The 25,226-nt window shown below is 39.2% G+C and overlaps 1 protein-coding gene across 2 annotated transcripts in view; it reads right to left on the minus strand.

Annotated features, from left to right (window-relative positions):
- cntln (centlein, centrosomal protein) overlaps positions 1-25,226 on the minus strand; it is a 100,991-nt gene that overhangs the window by 14,128 nt on the left and 61,637 nt on the right. For both annotated transcript variants that reach the window (XM_055019925.1, XM_055019926.1), the window contains exons 19-25: positions 22,784-23,002; positions 20,142-20,239; positions 15,909-16,035; positions 14,629-14,766; positions 12,844-13,029; positions 7,010-7,207; positions 1,302-1,376 (exon numbers count right to left, since the gene is read on the minus strand). In XM_055019925.1, the coding sequence (XP_054875900.1) occupies positions 1,302-1,376; positions 7,010-7,207; positions 12,844-13,029; positions 14,629-14,766; positions 15,909-16,035; positions 20,142-20,239; positions 22,784-23,002 (1,041 nt within the window). The remainder of the gene's footprint in view (positions 1-1,301; positions 1,377-7,009; positions 7,208-12,843; positions 13,030-14,628; positions 14,767-15,908; positions 16,036-20,141; positions 20,240-22,783; positions 23,003-25,226) is intronic.

Raw genomic sequence — 25,226 nt, forward strand, 5'->3', positions numbered from 1 at the left:
AGATCCTAGAAATATTATAACTTTGTATTGTTTCATAAAATCACTTAAGCATATTTTAATTATTAATGTGTTTATATGCATTTTTCCTACAGATGTTGTTTTTCTTATACTTAATCTAAGATGCGCTGCTTTTAGTTATGTATTAAAATCTGTCACAAATGAAAGCTTCTTTTGTTCTTCTGCATGTTAATTATATTTGTTTTTACTTTTTCCATCAATCTGCTACAGATGAAAATGACCCTCTTTGGCTAAATGTTAACATATTTACATGACGTATTCATTTTGATTAATATGCACTGTCCTGTTAATCAAATAGATTAAATTCACAATTAAAGTAATCATAAAACAATTTGCACACAAAACAAAAAAATTAACAGCAGCAACAATCAGAAGAAAAAAAGGCTAAAAATCCTACATCATATTAAATGTGTTTCTTTCCCAAGAGAGTACCGCTGGGTGTCCATACCGTCCCACCAGGGATTTCATGTCCACTCATAGATTTCCAGTAAACAGATCAAGACCAGCTCTGTCCTAATTTTCCTGTGAAACCCGCAGGAGGTCCTCGCATTGATCAGAACATTTTAGCTACGCTGTAGAGAATATAATCCCAAGGATCCGCTCACTTCTCATTATGAGTTTCAGTCTCATTTAATAAACTGAGGAGGATTATTTTCTCAGCTCTGCAATCCAGAAGTGGAATATTGGACCTTCTTCATCTTTCAAAACTCTCATCATCATCATCATCTGATAGTCAGCTCAGGTTTCTGCAGGGATTTGGTTTTAACAACCAATTCTATTTATTTTAAAAAGAAAATTACACTTTTAAAAACAAACAGCCATTTTTGATTGAAAGGCCAATCAGAAACAAACCATCACTCCAAAACAAACCAAAAATAATAAAAAATGTCAATTTGCAGTCACTCAAACACAAATACTAAAATCTTTGGACATGCACCCTGTGGTCTCAAGCTAAAATGTTCGGCTGTAATGATCATCATACATATTGATGTACGAGGGTGGCAGCATCATGATGCGAGGATGGTTTGCTGCAGGAGGGACTGGAGCACTTTATAAAATACTGGTGTTATGAGGACGATTTCTTATTTAATGGAAACACTACAATTGCAAAATTGTGTTTTTTCAACATTAGTGGAATATCAAAGTTTGGAACATTTCTAGTGAAAATGTAGCTACTGAAAACAAATACTGAAGTCAACATCCGGTTCCAACTCTGTTCACGATGAAGATGTGTTTAACGCAGTGGAATAGGTAACTATTTTTGCTGGATGTGCGAGACTGACCTTCTGCTGGAGGATGAAGTTCAGGTGGTCCAACCAGTCCTGGTCTCTGGAAGTCTCTGTGCAGCTGGCCAACATCTGGAAGTACAACAGCATTTTTACTGACAGGACACAGAACAATGTACATTTTGCAGTTATACTAAAGGCCTTGAGGTGAAAGAAGGTATGAAGGGGGCTGTTCAATGACGCAAATTACCACAGAATCTTACATCAACCTATTAGGGTTTTATGTCTACAGGCAGAACTGTAGCTTCACTCAACAGAGGACCTTGAGGCAATGCATCTGCATACTGTGCAAATTTAAACAAAGCTCTCCTTGTTACGGCCAATAAACAGCGTGAAAAGTAACTGCACACATGCACAACTTAGCATTAATGCAGATACTTCAAACCTCCGGTGTTGCTGCTGAAGATGTTGTGGCAACTATTTTAAATTTTAAGGTCTGAAATGACTGAACAGTCGCTGCAAAACACAGATCACTAAATGGCAATTCATACAAAACGATACAAACTTTTTCCCTACATAAACTGACCAGCTTACAAGAGTCAGCTGAAAAACAGTCGCGAAAGGAATCCGCAACCAATTGTATCAAGAAAATCTGAGAAACATTTCGGATGCAAAAACAACTGAAAAACTATTGTAAACTGTTTAGTTTTAAGCAACATAAATTAAATAGTCACACTGACGTCGCCATGTTTACGCTGTAACGTTCGGCCCCTCCAATTTCAATCAGAGAGCTTCAACAAGCAGAAATGATGAAGAGAAATGAAACGGATGGTGAACAAACTGCAGAAGAGGAGAAAGTTGGACAAAAAGCTGCTGGTTGTGCTGCTGCTGGTTGTGCTGCTGCTGCTTGGCCAATCCGACAATATGCTGTAAAGAGTTCCAGGTTCTAAAACAAACAGTTTACTTTTAGCATCAGGATCAAAACATTCACAAATATATGAGAATAGTTTGTTTCACTATGACTTTAAACATTGTATTCCAATCTGTTTTGATTTTGCGTTAGCTCCTCCTGGCCGTGTTAGCTCCAGCTAATGTCAGGATCTCAAGCCAATCAGGTTGGTTTGTGTCAACAGATCTTTTGTGAATAACCACATATGAAAACGTGGGAGTTTGTTTTGCGAGGTCTTGTGTTTTGTTGACAGGCTTGAGTTCACGATAACCTGGTCTCGTCTTCGCCACCGCATGGATTGTGTGAGTGAAAAAAATCTGTTGGCGAAAAATGTAAGAACCATAATTTTTTATTTTTGTAGCAATTGTGAGTAAATGTTAGGTTGATGGAATAGGGAAACTGAAATATATTTAGGCCAACATGCTCAACTGGTTGAGTCAGGAAATCCTTCCATCGGTTTACAAAGCCCAACTCTGAGTCTCTAACTGGACTAGACTCGTTTATAAAACATATATTTTCATAGACATACCTTTTTATTTTATTATATTTACATATGTCATATTCAAACTATTCATAATTTGACTATTTACATTTTTATAGCACTTATGCTTATATTTTGTAATATTTAAACTTTTTTGATGGGAGTAACTGTCAACAAATAAGCAATTTCCTGTTGGGGATCACTGCAGTGTTTCTGATATCATTTCACCTCCTTGGTTTAGGACTGTCTCTGTCTGTCTGCAGCATTATTCTAAAGCCAGCATTTCTGAAACTTGGTAGCAAGTTGGGAGAAAGAAAAAGGAAGAACCCATAAAACTTAGATGATTACAATCTTTCAAAAATGCCTAATGGGACATTTCCCTTGGCTCCGGACTGAGCTCTACCAGTTTCCTCCTGGTGCATAATCTATGGCCGCTGTATTTACTTTATCAAACAGCTGCATAACTCCACTAATACAGCTGACTTCACAGGGTTTGGACACAGAAGCTCTGAGGGTTTTCCTTTTGGACCTGGCAGTGAGACATTTTCACCTGCATGTTTATTGCTCGAGACATCTGCCACTGAACAGAGAGTCCTTGGATCAGGGTTATTTTCACATAACCATACTGGAACCTGGAGAGGTTTAGATGCTTTTTGTTGCAGCTTGTTTACCTTTTCAGATCATAAAACCAAACTAGAACAAGAAAACGCATAACCTTAAATTTACTTGACTAAATTTCTTTCGACATGATAGAAAAGTGATGCACTAAAAACAAAAACTAAGACAAAGCAGATTGCTTGTGGCTGAAAAAAAACTCAGTAAGTGTGCGTCCACCCTTGGTAGATATATAACAAATAACTGACCCTTCATCTAACATTAGGGTGTAGAAACAAACTGGTCTGGCAATTAGAGTCTTATTACATCTGGATCATTAACTCCACAAGTCACCCAGGGAGCCTGGAGCAGCTCAGGTCTGTGCTGCGTTTCACACCACGGAACGAACGGAGGCAAAAAAACAAAACAAAAAAACCAGGAGAGCCGCATGATGCAAGAGTTCAAGTATGAGGGGAGCAGGTGTTTTTCAGCAGACCTCGTTCGCTGCATGCATGCAGCTTCGTCCCATTAATACTTCCGTTTATAGAGGCGGCTTTAGTGTCATCAGCTGACAAGTTGAACTCTTTAGGGAATAATCTGATGACCAACTTTTAACTTCTACACTGAACCAACATGCCAACACTAAAAACAACACAGATGCACACAGATGTGCTTATAAAACTTAACTTATGCCTAAACAAAAAACATAAAACATCACTTTCTATTGAGGATTCAGCACAACAAAATAAAAAGAACTGACAGAATAATAACTTTGTTCCCTTTGTTCTATACAGTAAAACAATTAAACTACAAGCTGATCAGAATCAAGGCTGATAATTTAAATGTAAAAAAGTCTGTTATCAGATTTTAGACATGAGACTCTTCTGGAAACTGATTAAAGCGAATCTATTCTCACCAAATTCAGACACCAGCAAACGATAAATAATTAACACGAGCTTATAAATATGACACAAATATTAAGCCAGTATGTGCAATTTTGACCCTGAGGGGTTTAGAAAAAAAATTATGCTTCATTTAAGCCTATGAACCAAATTCTTACTTTTAAAAATTATTATTTCATTATTATTTAACCAGGAAGTTGAAATAATTCTCCTTAAAAAATGTGAAGCAACACAAATCAGAATTACACAAATTAATGAAATAATTCATAATTAATAAAAAAAATAACACAAACCTGCAAAGTAAAAAAAATGACATTCCTCCTTCACTGCGTTTTACAAAACTCTTAAAAGCACAGTAAAAACACTTTTCTTTGTACAATGAAAAGACTAGAACTAGCCTTGCAAAGACAATATGCAATAAACATCTATTTTCTTGTCTCTTTCTCTTTTCTGCTTCTTTTCTGTGACCCGCAGCATTTTGAGATATTATTATCTGCTTTTTAGACTTGGTCTAACTGCACTTAACAAAACTTTGTCTTGCTGAAAAGTTACTTGCATGTTTGTTTTTCTCTTATTTCTAGTGGACTGAGATATTTGCATGAGAAACCAAAATCACTTGGTACCATTGTGTTTTTGCAGTGTTAGCATGAAAAATGCAAGCTCATAGCACATGGAATATATTATTCCACTCCAAACATGCTATACATACGCAGATATATTCGCGACACAAAGAGCAACCCGACTGATGAGCGTATGTAAACTTCTGACCAGAACTGTAAGCGGGTGATGAGAGAAACTTACTCTCAACCTGTTCTCTGTCATACAGGGGTGGAGCCGCTGGGCAACGGCTTCAAATTGGTTTCAAGTGTGAGTGAGTGCCTGGTGAGCTCCTTCTAATCTAGTGATAGATGAGGGGAAGTCCCCAGAGATCCCAGGCTGATTGTAACACGGCTGTTAATTGATGACTTTGTTGTGAATGATCTATGGTGGAGAAAGGGCCTCACCAAGTTGGAAAACAGTTGGAAACACTTCTGCAAGCGTCCGGCAGTCAATAACGGGAGCTTCAGCTCGGTGACGGCTTTGATGCCGGCAACAGAGCTGCACTTTGTGAAAACTTGGAATGAGTTTCCAGATTGAAATCAAACAGCTGCTTTCTCCACGTTACCTGAACTCATGACCTCATCGGTGCGTTTTACACATCAACAAAACTCAAACAAAAGCAGACATTACTGAAAGGCACTACTGACAAATCACTACTAGAAGAGCTTCAATGTTCAGTCTTTGCAAAACATCCTTAAAAAAGAAAAGATACTGTTGGAATTAGTAGGACATACTGGAAAAAAGAATAAGAAAGACATGAAATGGTGGAACAAAAAGCATCAATGTTGTTGCAGTTCCTCTGTTTTTCTGACAGCTTCAACACCAGGAAGACTTCAACAATAAAAAAAACTATTTCTTCATCAACCCGTTTCCAGCGTCTTCGTACTTCGGCTGACAGGATCCAGGATTCAGGCTCGTCACTCACTTTTGGTTTACAAAAATTCCACCTCAAATTTCCAGCCAGATTGAAATTCGGAGTGTTTGCAGGACGTCTCGCTGAGTTTACCTGCCTGTTTTGAAGAGAAAGTTTGAACCCCATTTGCTGAGTCAGGTGTATTAATGTCCATCATCAGCAAACGTAGTTTGGACTGGTGGATCGAGAAAATGTCCGCCGACGTGTTTCTTGTACACACCTGTCCAGTCGTTAAATATTTAATTGGAATTGTACCAAACACAAAGTTGTTTCATTGAAAAATAAAATATTTATTGATAAATGATTATTAAACACATTTCAAGAACTTAAATGAAATCTTGTTACATTCTGACTCAGTTGAACTAAGGCCTGTAGTTGAAGACGTTGCCGTTCATTTGAATATTTTCTTCTAATTATCATAATAATCATGTCTGTTGCTTGGTTCTTTTTTCCCTTTTCTTCTCATTCTCAATTATATTTCCCTCCAAAGTAACAATTTTTAGTAGGTCAAATTGGTGTTTAAATCCACTAAGCCTGAGTTTGTGTTGTTCTTAGATCACTGATAGAAAGGCAGCAGCTTTAACCACAGAGGGATCCGAACTGTGACATTTCTGGAGACTTTTTGGCCTCTTGGCAGCAGCTTTGTGCTTCTCATGCTGCATATGTCTCTCTATGGCCTTAACCCCCACAGTGCCCAGCTTTTTCAAATGAATGGGTTTGGCAACAACAATCGTATGAGTTGGCAAAAGAAGTGAGCCAATGGCAAAGATAAATCTCCACTTACCCATGATAGACGCAAAAAGTTAAATAAAGTTACAGAATGCAGTGAAGTGTCCAACTCCAACTAAAACTTCTGACTGACAAAAATAAATATTTAAGCCCTGTGATTATCGTATTTATGGACATTTTAAGGCCTCAATTTTAGATACATAAATTAAAGATCTTTTAAGGATGTGATACCACCAGCCCTGTTACACGCTTTAGGTTGTTTTACAAGGTCATCAACCTGATGAGTTGCATCATTTCTGTGACATAAGAAACAAAGTATCTCACTGAACATCCTCAGAGTCGTGAGTCCACATTGTTTTTAAGTGTTGGCATTTCTCACTTTTCACCCTTGAAGTCTTGAGTTAATTTGGAGTTTCCTGAGGTCACGGCACACCTTCACATCGACGTTGATGGTACGGTATTTTTTCAGGTTGTAGGTGCAAACGCCAATCAAAAACTTTCAAAATTTTATAGCAGGAAACTGTCATGTGTGAAGAGTTCTGTAGGTTTTTCTAAACAAGATATAGGAAGAATAAAAATGCTGTCCTTTGGCCTTACCTGATCCGTTCCCATTATATCTGCCAGATCATTCTCTGACATATTGAGGATGGAGGCAGCGATGGACTTGGCTTTGATCATGGACTTGGCGGAGAGGCTGCTCTTGTCCGCCACAGAGCTGGCCTGCCTCTGCCTCCTCCTGCTCATCAGCTGCTGTTTGACCTCTTGAACGTCTAAAAGTATTTCACTGGCCAGGGTCTGAGAAGGGAGGAGAAGAAGAGGAAGAAAGAGGGAGGAGAAGAGGATGATGAAATGGATGTAGAAAAACAAGAGGGATAGCGCTGCCCGGCAGATGAATAAATGAAATTGATCAAGCATGCGCCAGAGAGGCCTAGTACATTATGGAGGAATATTGAGTTTGACAAAGTCAGATTCTCCTCGGTTTTGCCTCACACTACCCTGCAGGAGTGTGGACCTCAGGGTTTGTTGCCCCGTTGATTGAAAGCTGAGGGAACACGGCTTTGATATTAAACACACCCCAAGTTTCTCAGAAATCTCCACAGGCAGAGAATCACGCTTTGGAGAGGGAGAAAGATGGAGCGCTATGAAAATACAGCCATTCTTTTATTTATTTGCTTTCTGAAACGTCTTACAGTACAACAGGGCAGCATAACAGTGTTAATAATTAAGCTAAAGAGGGGCTGTCTCAAATGGTGCCTGAGTGGGCGGCGAGCGAGACGAGGAAGGCCTGGGGTGGCACGGCTGTCAGGCACTAAATGGGAGTACGCTCTAAATACAGAGACAATTAAATGTTAAAACTGCCACTGTACACTAGGAAGTCAATAAAGTAAACTCCCCTTTGCTTCATTTTGAGCTTATTGATCGAGGCAATAATCTTCTGCATCATTCCCTGACCTTGGGTGGATTGTCAGGTGAGAGAAAGCTAGAGACAACAGAACTCACAGAGAAAGAAAAGCACCGGCAACAACTTGTTCTGCAACAGGAAACGATATAAAGAGAGAAGCTGGTTTACGCTGTTGATACAAACACAAAGTCCAGCCGAGGGACCCGAGCTAAAAAGCTGGTCTCACATGCACTACATAACTCAAATCTTTTGAATTTCACACACATGTACCAGATGTGGTTTGCATCACAAGACAGAACAAAAACAGCATCTCCCATATTGTTTGAAAATACAGAAAAAGGCAGTTTATGTATAATTTCAGACCACAAATCTTGTACAAACTGTTATAGGTGAACAACTTGGTAGAAAAAACAAAATACGCTGCAATCGCTTCAATTTGACTAGCAGTCAGATTTAACTTCATATAATTTTTACACCAAGTAAAAATAATACCTGTGTTTTTTTCACACCTGACACTCCAGTAGATTCACTGTGACTAGAAATTAAAATTGCAACATTTGTTACATTTTCAGCAGATGCAATTCACTTTCAACCTGCACTGCTAAACAAACCCGTCGAGCAAGACTTTCACTTTTCTTTTGGTTTTATTTACCCAGCATGCCCTGCACTGTAGTCCACTTCCTGCTTTTGGAGCGGGCTCTGGTTGTCTTGGCGTTCACATTTGCATTTGAATCGCACCAGAGTTCACTTCAAACAAAACGACATCTAGATTTGTATGCGGACCAAAATTAGTAGTTCTTGTATGGAGACATCCTTAGACATTATTCGCTGCAGCCCTGATGATCATTTTAAGTTTTCCTTACCATCAGCAAGCTCCTGTTTTTGATATCTTCAGTTGAGATTTGCAGGCACTACATGGGACATTGATTTTAGATGCATTGTTTCGTGCGTGTCCTGTGAAACAATCATGTTTCTACCACAGCTTAACACTGTTCCTATCAGGAGCGGCCATATTGAATCCAGAACTTGTGACTGGGTTCAGTTGGAGTTGGTCCTGCTTCAGTAGCGTTCCAGTTGATCTTTCTGGCCGGGAAGTCGGAATTTTCCAACTCAAAGTTCAACTGGAACGCAGCATTAGTTCATACTATCTGAAAGCCATCTCCAGTCTTTTGAGGCCTCTGGATGCTATTACTTTAGCTAGTGCAGCCTAATATCTATTGAAGCATTTCCTCTACATCTTTGGCTAAATTAAAAGCATCTGCACATTTTTGACCAAACATAAACCCCACAAATAATAACACATACTCTTAAGGTTACTGGACAGATTGGAAAAATAAAGAATGATGACAGAATGCAGCTGTAAAACATTTTAGTTTTGGTCAACAGAAAACATAGGAGCTGTATGTTACAGGAAACACAAATTGCACAGCAGATATAACTGGAAACAGTAAGAGCACATTCTGTGTTTGAAAGACTGTAACTGCAGCCTACCTTGACTTGAACTTTTCCAGCAGGCAGTAAAACTTTCCTAATTCAGTATGTGTCATGACAGAGAGGTTAAAAGCCCAGAAGCATAACGCATAATGTCTTTTTAAGTTACCGTCTTTGGGAACAGTGCAAATTCTCTACAAAACAATTGCTTCTCAAACATCCACTGTTCATGCAGTTTTATTTGACAAGTTGTATTAATATAAAAGTTCATCATGAATTTATGCAAGATGTTTCTGCATAATTTAGACAAAAACCAGGAAGGAAAGAACAGAAGAAGAGAGGCATGGACGGACGGATGGATCCTTGTTTCCTCTGACTAACAGTAAATAAACAACTGATATCAAAATGAGCTGAATGGATGTTTTAGTTTGACTGGGAGAGTCTGACTGGCCAGCTACTGGTGAAGCTGACCGAGCAGAAAACCAGTTAGTTTAACTGGTGAATCGCCGTTTGTTTCCCTTAAACAGTGCTACATTGAATTTATAAACACAAGGAGCCCAACTCATTAATTATTCAACATCCTGTTCAAAAAGTAATGCCTAAATATCCAACAAATGTAACCTGTTCTGCTCTACAGAAGCCTCCACAAGATCAAATTTAATTGGCTGCTAATCATTTCGATAGATAATAGATCAGTATTTCAACAGAAAACACAGCGCAGTGCAGAAACTGACCATAATAGTGTGTTTTTCAGCGTGGATAAAAAGTTGAAGCTTTCTTTGGAGGAGAATAATCTCAGCATGTGTATCTGTGTACTGTGGATTGGTCGCAATACTCAGGGCCACTGTTTAGCAGTTCAAGAGCAGTGCTTACAGCCTGGGGCGTGTGCAGGGGCCAAAAGGGTTTGCTGGCACACAATAGAAAAACACACACACACACACACACACACACACACACACACACACACACACACACACACACACACACACACACACACACACACACACACACACACACACACACACACAGAAAGAGAGAACAAAAAAATAAGCTCATAAAGACACTGAGATCTCTGCACACACAAACACACACGCAGCCCTCCGGTCCTGATCAATACATGACAAGAGTAAATCTCCTCCGGACGTCAGGCAGTCCAATCAAAGGGCTCGCTGTTCTTATAGGGGATCACAAGAGCCGGGGGGAGACAAACAATGATGTGAATCCTCAACAACAAGACGACGGCCTCGGCAGCTCGGGGTTATGGGAACGGAGGAGACGAGCATGACACGCATTTCTGTACAGTAGCGTGTCGTTTCCAGGCTCCATGTGGATCCGAGGTGTCCAAACATTTTGGGATAAAATCGTTATGATGAAAACACGAGGGGCCAACATTCCTAAAACAAACTTTTTGTGCCTTTTTTAAAATTTGTATTTACTCTGAAATCAAAATAGTCAGCCTTTTGCAGAAAACGGATCAGTAGAGCATGGTAGATAGAAAACATAAAAAGCGTCCAGTTTAAGGCAGATCCAGAGTTTGATTGTTTTCTGAGTTGCAGAATTTGCTTTTCAATAAAAGCAGGTCAATAATTCTGACTCTTGTTATTCTGAAATTACAACTGCAAAAACTTTGTTAGTAAAAAGGAATCTATCTTTTGCATCTAATATTATTTTAAGAAGATGTTATTTATCTTTATGTTATTTAAGTTCCATCTGCATCGACTAACTATGTTGGCCAGATTTGCTCAACTCAAAAGTTGGTCGAGGGGCCGCAAATGGCCCCCGCGCCGCACTTTGGACACCTCTGGAGCTTATTGACAAATGATTATTGTACATATATGAAAAACTATTTTACAATGTAAAGCTATTCACACACCTGGCAGGTTTAGATTTCAGATCCTCATCATTAGAAATTGGACAGCAAAACACATTAAATGTAATTTAATGTGCTTTTATTTTCGTTTTATTTGAAAATTGCATATAAAAAGGGCATTTTTGTTGTATTTTGATGGTTTGTCTTTGGTGATGAGCTCCTAGTCTATGACAATGGATGGTCTCCTTGCCATCACCCTAATCCTTTCCACAGATTCAAGAACAAACATGTTGGTAAAATTTGAAACTTAAATCCTCCAGGCTTACGAATACTTTTGGGCTCAACTACGATGTTTGACATCTTTGCATCATATTTGCTCAGTATTGAAGTTAATATTAGATTATTTGGATAAAACTCAGTAATTCCCTGCAGGAAGTTAAAAGTGCTTTCTGTCCATAATCTGTCTGCCACCTGGTGTATTTGTGAGCAGAAAACTTCCACCGTTGTTATCTATCTGTCAGCTATTTCTCTTTCGACAGACAGGTGTGAGCTGAACTCAGGTGATGGACAGTCTTTATCACTTTCAGGCAGATTGACACAAACACAACAGCGGGTGATGAATTGGGCCCAGAGAAGGAGAAGGGCAGCTGCTCCAGATTCTCAGATTTTCTCCACGGTGGTCTGTTTTAACCAGATACTCGCTGCAGAAAGACACAACCTTATATCTCACTGTCCAACACTTCTCTAAACATTTCCTGTTTTTGATCAGGTGGATCTATTAATAATATTTCTTTCTATTTGCTGGAACAATAAGGAAGCTGAGTGTCGCACACAGTCTCTCGGGGTTTGGTAAAATTAACATTTTCTGATATTCTTCCGTAAATTCACTCAATAAGATGTTGATTTACCATTTCTAGATAATGTTCTTTCCTCATGATGTTTTAAAGTGTATCAGTCACTCCCACAGCATGACGTTACCACCACCATACCTCACAGTTTGAGAAGTGTTCTCAGGTGTGCATGTATTCTGCAATATGTTATCTGTAATTTCTGGCTTCGTCCTCTGTGAGCGGCCTTTCGGGCTCATTGTGGATTATGACACTCTTACCAAACTCAGAAGGTATTTTGCTTCTAATTTGCACACTTCGCATCAAAGCACACTCTGACTCTAAAGGAAGTAATACGAGACTCTCTAAAAGAAATGCTCTCTCCCATTATTTAGCAAACAAAAGTAATTCTGGTAAACTGACCTAAAACACTAAACATTTAATGTGATTTAATGTTAATTAGAGAGAGAGAAAAAATGCTTTCATTTATCTGGTTGTAAATGGAAACAGATAATGTCATGAAGGTGTTAAAATTCAAGGTAAATACAGTAACACAGCTTTAAAATTAGATCTCAAAGCTTCCCAGTGGAGATCCAAATAAGTCTGAACAGCAGGGGGAGACGTATCATTACCGCTTCTTCCTGCTGGAATCACGAGATCACACAACTGTGCAAAACTCTAGAGTCAGAATTTTGATTATTTGTGTCTGGATCAATCGATCTCCAGGCTTTATGAAGGTCTGAGTATTTTTCTTTGGACTGCGTCAACATTTTTAGTCCAATATCTGAAGATTTTTAGAGGAATGTTTTTTCTTTGCTGAGGCCAATAAGCCATCAGGTCTCAGTTAGCGCTGCACAGACAGAAAGCTCTTCAGTGTTACTTCGTTTGTGTCGAACAGATTAAACCTTTGCATAATCGCTTCTAAAACTTTCTGAAGCAGACAAGCGGCTCTCTGCTGTACCTTGATGAAGTAGTGAAGCTGCTCCACCTGCGAGCCCGCCTGGCCCAGCCGTCTCTGAAGCCGGTCCAGGGCCTGGGAGCTGTGCTGGGTCAACCCCTCCATTTGCTCGGAGGCGGTCTGCTCCAGGACGGCCAGGGCCTGCTCACCAGCCCCAACACGGGCCTGCAGGGCCTGGATCTGCTGCTCCTGAAAGAAGCAAAAATAATCCATCTACACAAAAATACCCTGATCATATTAGAGATAAAAATGTCAAATATCAGCAGAAAATCTCCATGTGAAGACCAACCAAACAAAACAATGATGTGCTTTAAATTTGTGTCTATTTCTATACTGTGCTTCAACAGAACAACTGAATTAAATGTAGAAAGCATCAGATATACAGATAATACCAGATGTTTACTTGATAAAAAGACACATTTTTATCTCATTCTGTAGTTAAATCAGATCAAACGTCTCTTGTTTTCAGTTAGTCGAAATTACCTAAATTATTTCTATTTGCTAACTGCCCAAAAACTTATTGAGAACATTTTTCAGAGATTTTCTTTTGTAACTTTCTTCAGATTCAGAAGTTCACATACATTTGTTCAGTATCAGGGATAAATATCTTTGCATCAGATCCTTTTGGGTTTCCTTAATCAAAGTTCCCAATAGTTTGATGGAGTTCTGGTCCGGTCCACCTGAACTGGATCAGGTTTGTGGGCTGCGTCACTCTCACACACCTTTTCAGATTTACCCACAACTTACCCAAAAGATTATTAAGAAGTTTCCAAAGACATGATATCATCATGGAGTAGTGATGGACTCTGACCTGAACCTTCAGAGCCACATAAAGACAGTTTCAAAGTCGGCCTTCTGCCACCTGAAGAACATCTCCAGGATCAGAGGACTAATGTCTGATCTAGAGAAACTCATCCATGCATTTATCTTTAGTTGCATTGATTACTTCACAGGTTTGCCCAACAAATCAATCAGCTGATTCAGAACGCTGCTGCTGGCGTTCTCACTAAAACCAGGAAGACAGAGCAATAACACCAGTTTTAAAGTCCCTCCACTGGCTCCCTGTAGCTCAGAGAATAGACTTCAGCCCCACAATACATTAAAGATCTGCTGTTGTTGTATCAATCTTCCAGACCTCTCAGGTCTTCTAGCTCTGGTTCTGCTCTGCATCCCCAGAACCAAACAAGGAGAAACAGCATTCAGCTTCTACGCACCACAGATTTGGAACAAACTTCCAGAAAACTGCAAAGCAGCCGAAACACAGAGTTCTTTTAAATCTTGACTAAAAACCCACCTGTTTAGAGTTGCTTTTAAAATGTGAACAATTATAAATTTAACATGGTACTTGACTTAATATCATGTTTTGATTGTTGACACTATGTTGCATGGCTTTGTGTTTGTTATGATGTAAATCACTTTGAAATGCTTTGCTGCAGAAATGTGCTATACAAATCAAATTTGATTGATTTGATATGGGCTTTCCCTCCTTTCTATGGACATAGTCGTCATTCTATGTGTAAGTTTTGCAGCATGTAGCAAATAGAAATAATTTTGGCTATTCTGACGAAGAGAAGTTTGGTCTGATTTAACCTCAGACGGTGAGTCTTATTTTTCAGTGCACGTAATCTTCTAGTTAGTAGAGCAAGGACAATAACATCCAGATAATAAACAGAATTTGCTTGTTTTCCGCCCGGAACACAAAATAGCAGCTAATATATTCCAAACTGCCTCCCACTGAAAGCTGTGAACACTGATGAGCAACAAGCATCTGCTTTGGTGGTTTCTAACCTTTTTCTCCATGTCCTCTTTCAGTTTTGCACAGGACGCCTCATGCTGGCCTTTCTCTGTTGTTGCAACATTTAACCTCCTCTTCAGGGATTCAATCAGCGCCTTCCTGTTGGAGGCCTCGTCCGACAGCGTTTTTACCTGGACGGACAGAGGGAACAGTTAAATGTACACAATTTAATTTTATACAGTGTACTGTTCCCTGCAGAAGTATTCACACCCTCCAAAGTTTATGTTTTTATTATCTTAATTAGATTTTTTTTTTTTGCAAAGTTTAAATGTGAAGTGTGAGACACATTGGAAGTCAACCCTCTTTACTTTAATACCCCTAAATAAAATCCGCTGCAGCCAATTCCCTGCAGTTATTCATGTACCACTTTAGTAAATGCCAAATTTTCCAGCTTCCACCATCTTGGCAGCCATTTTAAAACAAAACTTGTTTTGTTCAGTTTGTGGTGCACATCATAAATATAAAATAAATAAAAACCAGCATCTAGTCCACTGGTTCCAGTTTTACTCAAACATTCAAGTTTCTTCTCGTTCACTGGTGTTTTTGCCTGTTGCACGTAAACAAGTTCCACAAAAGCTTGAACACCAGATTTTGAGAACCACTGCTTAGAATCAAAACACATCCGTGCGTTTCAATGTCTCAGAAAACATCTAGATTTTGATCCAAGGAAGAATTTGAAGCAAGGCTTTGAAATAGCTTCTTTTCAGACTTTCTCTATCCAGTGTGATGGAGAATCAGCAAACATTTCAGTCCAAAGAGCTGCACGGCTGGCAGAGAAAACAAAAACCCTGCAGCTGTTTTTCTACTGAAAGGTTTGTCTACAATCTGTTGACTCAGTGCAACAGATTTCACTCTTTTTTATTATTTGTAGTAAAAGCAACAGCTGTAATGACATCTAATGATGGTTGTTTGCCTGTGTGTGTGTGTGTGTGTGTGTGTGTGTGTGTGTGTGTGTGTGTGTGTGTGTGTGTGTGTGTGTGTGTGTGTGTGTGTGTGTGTGTGTGTGTGTGTGTGTGTGTGTGTGTGTGTGTGTGTGTGTGTGTTGCCATGGTGACAGGTCCAGGATATCCATTAAAAACACTAAGAATAAAGTTAATTGAAAAACAAAATAAAAATAAGAGTCCTGGTTGTTACCTTGGCTCTGTGACACTAGTGATGCATTCACACCAGACCTGCACTCACTGTTATAGTGGCTCTAAATATGCAATCAGAAGGTTTTTGATGTGTTTTGTGAAAAGAGTTCAACCGTGATGAGACAGAGATGTTTGCCCACCTTCTTCTCCAGGTCTTCCACCTGAGCCCGGTAACTTCTCTCCATGTCCTGCAGGACCTTTAATCTGGTCTTCAGGTCCTCCACCAGCTGCCTTTTCATGGCCACATCTCGCTCAGCGTGCATCACCCTGAAAAAAGATGCAAAAACTTAACAGAAATAACAGAGAGCGACACACACACACCCAAACACACACGAGTAGAGCTGGCAGACGTGGCGTCCCAATGCGCTGCATCAGCCATGACAGCTCATTATGACAACTAAATACACTGGCATGCTGCTTGGGTAAGTGGAGGGGCGTAAAACGGGGATGCATGTATAATTCTAGCTGGCATATTTTATGACAAAATGCTCTGGCACCGAGCGCCGCTTTAAGTGTGACTGGGGAGTCCTTTTTGACAAATGGCGTCTCGAATCAGCCGCGACTGCAACATTAAACATTTTAATGCTTATCATTTTACAGCTCAGACACATAAATGCTTCAAAGGGAGGTTTTTTGCAGAGGAGGCTGCTTATAAGGGAGACTTCCTGTTTGTCTCAGAGGGATTTCCCAGGAGTCAAGGGGTATGAAATCCAAACAGACAATTTACCTTCGGGCCTGCTAAGTAAAACCCGCTTAGAGCCGCTAACATCACCTGACCTTTCAAAGTATGACATTTTAGAATTTTGAATGTAAAATCAACTTTTTGAGATTTACATCATGCTATGATGTTATTCCCTTCTAAAATACATTTATTGCCTGAATTTTTTTATGCATGCTTGTGAAATCCTTTAATCTTCGTGGTAAACATGCAGCTGTGCAAAACGCTTGGTTGGATCTAGCCCCGCCTTCAAGGCACAGCTCCTCCTCAAAGCTGCAGTTTCCAAGCTGTTGCCTCACAGAGCAATCCTCCCCCACTCAGCTCATTCAGACTAGCCAGCAGCAATTAGCAAACACCAGGTGGAGCTACTTTTAGTGCTGTTCTATTGTGGAAAATCAATACCATTATTCCATTAAAAACTTGATGATTCTTTATCATTTTAACCAAAGTTATTAAGACATGTTCTGAAAGGTCCAAAGAGCCATTTGTGGCTGTGGAGCCGCAAGTTGCAGAAAGACAAACAATCCCCTTTATGTTGTAAACTGTTTACGCCTGAACTGTAGCAATCATGCAGCGCGTGTCACTTCCTGTCTCTCTTTACATGCTTAATATTCTTGATTTCTTCTTTTAAGTGGTCTGAGTGTGTTAGCATGTTTTATTCTGTTTTCATAAAAGGCAGATATAAGACATTTTCATGGTTGTCTAAACCTCAGGGAGCTGGAACAAATAGAATAAAGATCATAAGGATGCAGTTAATTAAGTGGATTTTTTTAATTTCAAAGATGTAGTGGCTTCTCTTCTCTCTCTCACACACACACACTCAGAGTGTTGCGTGTGTTTTAAATAAACAGATGACTCAACGATCCGGCAAATGCCTCCATGTGAGCAAATGTCCCCATTTCTCTAGGAGGGTGGGCTGGTTAAATAAGTGAGAGCTTGTCCTATTGGAGTGACATTAAATTAAATGAGAGCCGAGTCTAGCCTGGGGACTTCGGGGGGGGAGCAGCGCTGGCTGGTTACCCCATGGGTTTGGCCATTAATGAGAAAACCCATATTGAACCTTTCAGATGACTGTCTGCTGTTGACTTAAAGACGGAGAGCAGCAATAAGCGCCCCGGCAGCTCCCCCTGCCCCGCTGCTAATGGCAATTAGACCCACAACATTTATTCTGGATGTTCTTTTTTCTCTCCCACACCCCAAAAAGAATAGAGGATAAAAAAGAATGAGCGATATGCGGAACTTCTGCCGGATCGTATGATCTCTATTTATGAGCGTTAGTGGGAGCGAGAAGACGAGAAGCCTCCGACTGCATCGCGATCATTCACACGTTTGTTCCCTTTGTTCTGCGCTTGTTGCTGATATTGTTCATCAAACATGCGTGTATTGTAATAACAACAGTCAGCGGTGTGCGGAGCGTTGGCGAGGAGCGAGAGAGCACTTTTCTGTGTATGTTGTTAGGAGTGAAGACAGGGTGGATGTTTCATGTGGCTGATAGACAACAGGGCTAAAGATGAAAGCAGCAGCTTCATAAATAAGGCAGGGCCATAGTGCCGGATATTGACTGAGGACATGCCGGTGTACTTTGAAATTCATTTCTTTTTTTTTTACCCCCCTCTTCTTCTCTTCTTTAAGGCGAAGCAGCCTTGCTCCCCGTGCGTGTGCTGAGATGTATATTTCAGAGACGTCTAGACATGCCTTTCATTCTGAGAAAGAGTCCCTCCACGGAGGAGCGGCAGGCCGAAACTTACATCCAGAGTTGCGGTTGAGCGACAAAAAGATGAAGGAGAGGCAAAGGATGTCGCGAGAAAACGGAGCTGTGATCCTTTGTGCGTTGGTCGCACACAAACGCGTCTGCGCCCGGCTCTGATCACCAGCACAACCTGGATGTATTATTGAGAATGTCAGGCAGAGGACAGAGCACAGCGGACAAACACAACCGGAGGAAAGCCAAGTAGTTCTTTCTGAAAGTGCAAATGCAAGACGTGCGTCAGATCTCAACAGCGAATCGTCTTCAGCGACGCATGCGGACTAGTAATGCAGTAAAAGCTGAACTGAGTGGCGCAACAGGGGCTGCTGCCATGTGGCAGATCCTCTCTGTTTCCCTAAACACCGCAAAGGTAGCAAAATCCATTTATTGAACACAATCGATTAGATTGGCAGCTGACTGAATTCATTTACGTCGCTGCAGGAGCGAAGGCCGGAACTAACAAACTCCAAACAACAACATGGCGGCCAACGCAGTGGACAGGATGGCCTGGTCTGCAATCAAACTGCAAAAACACAAAATCTGACCAAGTATTTTTGGTCTAATTTCTAATGCAAATATATTAGTACACTTTAAATAAGATAAAACTAACTTAAAAGTAACTTGTTTGATGTCATTTGTTTTTTTATAGTTTTGAAAAGTCTTATTGTTAGTGGCACTTTATGATTTCACTTGTAATGAGACATTTTTCCCCTGCTGCAGGTGAAATAGTGTTCCAGTGGAAGCGGTTTTTAATGCACAGAGGAAATGCATCAGTTGTTTCAGCAGAATGATCGTGATTTCTCAGACCTGCAAGTATGCAGGAATTTGACTGGCAAAAGGCAAGGCCGAAATGTGCAGAAAATATTTATTCAGGCCTAATAACTCATAAATTAACAGTTGTACATGCCGTGTCTTTGTTTGTAAATGCTGAAATAAATGTACTTTCACAACAAGTGTTAGATGTTTCTTAATGGGTAGAGAAAGTTGTTTGAATTGGCTATTTATCAATCCTGAAGCCAGTTGCTAGTCAGGTTGAGTGGATCAGTTACATTTACTAGAATAATCTATTGGAAAAAATGTACTTTTTACTTTTAATGAGTAACTTTCTTATGACATATCGCTGCTCTTACTTGAGTAAAGTTTTTGAATTCTCTACTCTGAGTAAATTCACTGAATGAAGAACAAACTTGTTTAGAAAAAAATCCCCAGACACAAACCTGCAGTTTCTTTTAATGTTTCATGGGTTCAATATTTTAAAACTGATTTAGGAAAATGTTTTCTTTGCATAGTTTTGTTGCGTTATTTGTATAAAGTATTTTGAGTGAAATATTTCATATTCGTATTTAGATATTTTAAATCCCAAAATTTTCACACAACTTTACATTCAAGTATTTTAAAAATGTCAAATGATTGATGTTTCGTACTTCGGTAGCTGCTTTACCACATACTTTATTCTTACTTGAGTAATTTTTGGAACAATTACTTTTTAGTCTTAGTTGAGTAAAAACATGTTGAAGTCGTGCTACTCTTCCTTCAGTAAAATTATTAGATACTTTGCTTTTTCGCTCCACTTCACGACACAATGTGACATAAGTTTGTAGCTTTAATGCAACAAAACACAGAAAAATCTTAAGGGGTAAACTCTCTGTTATCTTTAGCTGCTTATATTAACGTCACACACTGTTTTCTTTGAGTTGCTGATGAAGCTGCAGCAGAGAGAGGCTCACCACATGGTGGAATCAAACACAGCAGATGAGAGCTGCACAGAATGCATTAAGACACACAGACAGAGGGATGGAGAGACAAAGAGGTGCAGAAAAAAAAAAAAGGTGCAGAGCAACAACAACAAACAGCCGGGATCACGAAGAGGACAAGCAGCACTAATTAAGACAAAGGTGTGTAACTAACTTGTCCTGCAGCTGGCTGAGCTTGTCGTCCTTCTCCTGGAGTTGTCCTCGCAGGGCTTTGTTAGCCGCCATCTGCTTTGTGACTTCAGCGTTCGAGCTCTGGGGAGAGGGCACACGGTACGAGCGTTTGTTAATGTGTTTCAGCCCGACTGATGGCGGGTCAAGCACAGCATGCCTTCTCATTATGGAAACAGTGGAAGGGAAGAAGGTGCTAAAAGAGGTTAAAGAGAATAATACATTTTATAAAGTGGAAAAAATAACCCACACCTACAATACTGATGAAAAAAAGGCACATGTAAAACATAAACATGTCTTGGTGTTACTGTTTTATAAGGAGTATTCAATATCACTGAAAGAGTAATTGGAATAATTTTGATAAATTGATTATTGAAATCAACTAATTTAGTGATTGATTAATCATTAAGTGGAATATAAAAAGGCCAATTTGCTGAAACAACAACACACTCATGAAGAAAAAGCCGTGCAAACATCGTACATTTTACATTTCAGAAAACTTTTGTTTGTAAATGTTTTACTCTGAACTTCTCAAGTGGCAGTTTTAGCTTCACTCCACTCAAAAAGCACAAAACAAATCTTTTTTTAGACATGTTTAGATATTCAATTATTAATCAGCTTCTCCTAAATCTTACCTCGCTGCATGTTAAAGTAATTTTTTAGCTGCAGATGCATGCTTTGTTGCAAATGAACAAGCGTTCACTAAAGGAATGCTGTTACGAAATTTTAGGCCATAAAACTACAGTTTAAAAAGGGGAATTTAATCATTTTAATGTATTTCTAATATTATATAAAAAGGTTTAAATAAAAAATCTGCATGATTGGTCAAATTTTTATCGATTAATCGTTGCAGCCCTAGTGTTAACCACTCGTGCCTGCAAAACAAAGGATGCAGCTTATAAAAATGATGAAGTCTTGGTTTGAAGGCCGCTGTCTGCGGGGAAATGCTCCACTGCAAGCTGTTGTTAAACATGCACCTCCGTCACCTCCCTCTCTGTTAAGGTGTCACCTGCCATGACTTCCTGAGACGTGTGCACCGACAGCAGCAATCTGCTCGGTGACACTGATGAGCGGGCTGCTGAGAGGGTGATAATGTCGCGTCACCGCTCGAACCTCCTTCCCCGCCTCTCACCCTCCATTTCTCATCTTTCTGACAGCTACTCTGAAATAAGATCAATTGGTATGAAATGCTAATTCATGTTGAAATCACATGCAATTTCAGGTGATGCAGTGTGTAAATTAAAAAGGCGGAAAATTTTGTGCTTTTTTTTCCTTCTTACTTGATCTGAAAAGTAAAACCTTGATAGAGTTTCTTGCAGAAGCTTCAAGGACTTTGAGGCTTTCAGTGAAATGTTAAAGTGCCTCAGAAATTGATATTTGATGAAATCTGAGAGACTTTTTTTCCTCAACTAAAAATGCATGTTTAATCCTGCACTGCTGGGCTGTGGAACAGTGCTGCAGCTAAAATGGCCACAAGAATAGTAAAGAAATACACATATTTTAACAAGAGATGTCATCGTTAACGCATGCGACTAATCTAATAATATAACACATTATTATGACATAATCCAGATGAATCACATGATCACTTTTGACCTAAAAGCCTCTCATGCAAAGGGTTAAGTACACAGAAGCAATTTGCACGATCATGTACAGAATTCAACAATGTAGAGTCACAAAGGCAAGTAAAAAGATGAGAGTCTGATATGCTAAGCAGAATTATTTCCCTTTAAATAACTGCCACAGTGGGAGCGGATGCCCCGTACACAGAGGTTATTCTCTCAGATGCAGCCGTCACAGGTTTGAGTCCCAGGTTTGGTTACTTAATTGATAAAGGAACAAATAAAGTCCATTAGTGCCAAAAATTCTCTGAAACAAAAATAACAACAAAAAAAAGCAAAACAAAACAAGAAACATTGCGATGAACGTTTGGAAAAAAACAAGGCAGCATGTCGCCTGCTTATTGCAACACTGAAACACAATCAGTTTTAATTAACATTTCTTGAACACATTTGAAATAAAATACCTTCTTTTAAACCTACCTGTATATTGTCATCTTCCTAAAATAACAGCCTAAGGAATTTTTAGCCAAAAGTGATTTTATTTACTTTTGTCTGAGTCCTTTCCTGGTGATAAAAAAGGGTAGATTTTTTTGTTGTTGTTGCTAAAATCACTAAAAAGTGACTTGGACTTTTATTTTAGGGAGTGACTTGGACTTTTATTTTAGGGAGATGACAATATGAAAATCTGGAAAACTGAGATGCTTAATTTGAGACAATCTTAAACATTTTTGACAAAGTATATTTATACATTTGAATGAAGGTAAGCGTAGTGGTTAATCTAGATAAATCCCAGTGGTAGATTGCGATTAATCTGACTGAACTATGTAATCAATTGACAGGACTCATTTTAACATTTGTCTAGAATCCAGATATCAATGCAGATTTCCTTTAAAATCACACAATCGGATTTGACATTTTTACACTTTATTCATTCATGCCCCACAGAGCAAAAAATTAGAAATGAACACATTATTTAATGCTATCATCCTATTAGGAGATTTATCCTAAGAGGCATGCACAGCAAGGTGGAGAATGAGGGGAGATGATTAACTCAATAAGCACTGACCTTAAGTTTGACTTGAAGCTGTTTGACCTCCGCCTCCAGGGACTGGAGGGCCGGTCCGGTTCTGCCCTGACAGGAACACTCACTGCTTGCTGGTGCGGTGGGTGGTGCTGCTGGTTGAGGTGCTGCTTTTGGGGGGAGAGTAATCCGCTTCCACTGCTCCAGCTCCATCTCCAAAACCTTTTTCTGCTGCTCCACACCAGCCAGGTCAGAGGTCAGCTTCTGCAGAGTTAGCCACAACAGGAAAGGTGAGCTAGTCATGCCGGTGACAAAACAAATAAAAGTTGAAGTTGGGCCTACTTGTAAAAAAAAAAGGTGGAAATATTTATTTCTGTTTTGGCGTGGAGGGAACTGAAGTGCGATAACGAGCTGCAACATATTGTTGATGATCCGACCAACAATAACAGACTGAGCTAATGAAGGAAACTGTATCCTATTACCTGCAGAGATGCTGTAGGGCGAGGGCATATACATTCACAGAACAGTGTGTGCAAACAGAACTATAAGAATTTAAATTAATAATCTCGTATATTAAGATTTATGACATGTCCACAACACTGTATATCTATTCACTTGAGAGCAAATCAACTTAATCAGTTATATTTTTCTATAGGTTTACAACACATTTTTCACTTATAAAATTCCAACACTTTCCAGACTCAAATTCCCAGATTTTCCTGTCAATTTTTAGTAAATAAAACAGTTGACTGTAAATGTGAAGTTTTTTTATTCGGAGAAAAGGCTTCCAATACATCTCAGTATTCTGCAGACATAAGAAGACAAACTGAAGTTAGAAAGTAAGTAAAAATGTTAATATGCTAGTTCTAAACTAAAAAAACTGAAAGGTAGACATCATTAAGTCAGTGGGTGAAATAGTTAACTGCATTATTAGGTAGTGAATAAGATTAGTAACTATGTTGGTTGTTAATTGTGTAAACTAGTAAATACACATTCTAGTGATTTGGAAAGCACATTAGTAATTTATTAAGTCAGTAAAGATAGAGTAAGTTAGTTGTGAGTAAGCAGGTAGGAAAATAAATGAGGTAAATTAGTTATTAAGTACATATGTTTTGGTTTCAAGTAAGTGAGAAAGTTGTTTTTAAACTTTTTAGTTGGTCATTAGGAAAGTAAATTAGTTGTCAAAACTAATACTATGATATTAGTTTTGCAGTAAGTAACCTAGTTAGCTATTATGCAACTTACTTAACTAAACCTCGCTACTAAATCTAGGTTTAGTAGCTAGATTTAGTATTATCTAGCTACTAAACTAGTTTAGTAGCTAGATAATACAATTAGACATACAAGCCTTGCAGAAAACTTTAATGTATCACGTGTTTCAACGCATTTATTGTGGTAACTAAGTAACAATCATATTATTGTCTGGTTTATTATTGTGACTTCTCTTTTAGATTTTAGGTATGTGTAATTAAAATAAAAACATTTTGACTTCTTGGAAGAACCAATTAGAATAAATGTGTGGATTGTCGACATAATAATCTTTTAACATGTTGTTACAGGTGCACAAGTTGCATGAACCTGAGCTGTAGGACTGTCCACTAGAATATAATAGTATTAGTTTTGCATTTGAATGACTGAGTTTAGATTAAATAATAATAATGCTATCATTTGATCAGGTACAGCTCAGTGTATCAATGGTTCTAAAGAGATCAAGATAAACCACATCTGTGGCAAATATTAAAGTGAGTTCCTGTCTTCCTTATTAGGAAATACGACCTATAATCACATCACTGCAACTTTGGCTCAATATTGCAATGATTAACTGATATGGTATTGTGTCAAACATGAAAAATGCTTAATGGCACAAATAGGAGACATGATACATGGAAATACTTCTGACCGTGTAAAGCAAAGCTGGAAAACACAGCGAGCCAACACACACGAATGAAACCACAGATTCCCCAGGGTTTGCTCTCTGCTCTGCATACATGGAGGTTATTGATATCTGGTTGCTGGCTGACACCTTTTAATAGAATCTCTCTTGTTTTAGGTTTCCTCTGCTCTGCTGAAGGCACACACGCCGCCTCCCCTGGGAGCGTGGGGGAGAGGAGTGGGGAATAGAAAGTGGGGATATGGCCTCAGTGGCAGCAGAGCACGAATTAAGAGAGGCATTGATGACACTTCCTGTAAGACGAGCTTTGATTTCACAGGCCATTTTCAGCACTGGAGAGAAATGACACTGACACAGACGGATATACAGGGAGGAGGAGAGGACTCCTCCATCTGTGGCGCTCCTTTCTCTCAGCCTTATGGAATCACTGGGATCAACAGAGGCCGGATAAATAATCTGAATATTTGCAGAAATGCACAGTGGAGCAGTGAGCAGCGCTGCTGAAAGACAGTTCTGGGCAGATGTGGACAGAGGACCCAAAAATTAAACTCAATAAAGAGCAGCACTACTTCAACATATTTTTACTCAAGTAAGAGT

This window comes from Poeciliopsis prolifica, unplaced genomic scaffold (assembly GCF_027474105.1).
Source record: "Poeciliopsis prolifica strain line A6 unplaced genomic scaffold, Auburn_PproV2 SCAFFOLD064, whole genome shotgun sequence".
NCBI classification, from domain to species: Eukaryota; Metazoa; Chordata; class Actinopteri; order Cyprinodontiformes; family Poeciliidae; genus Poeciliopsis; species Poeciliopsis prolifica.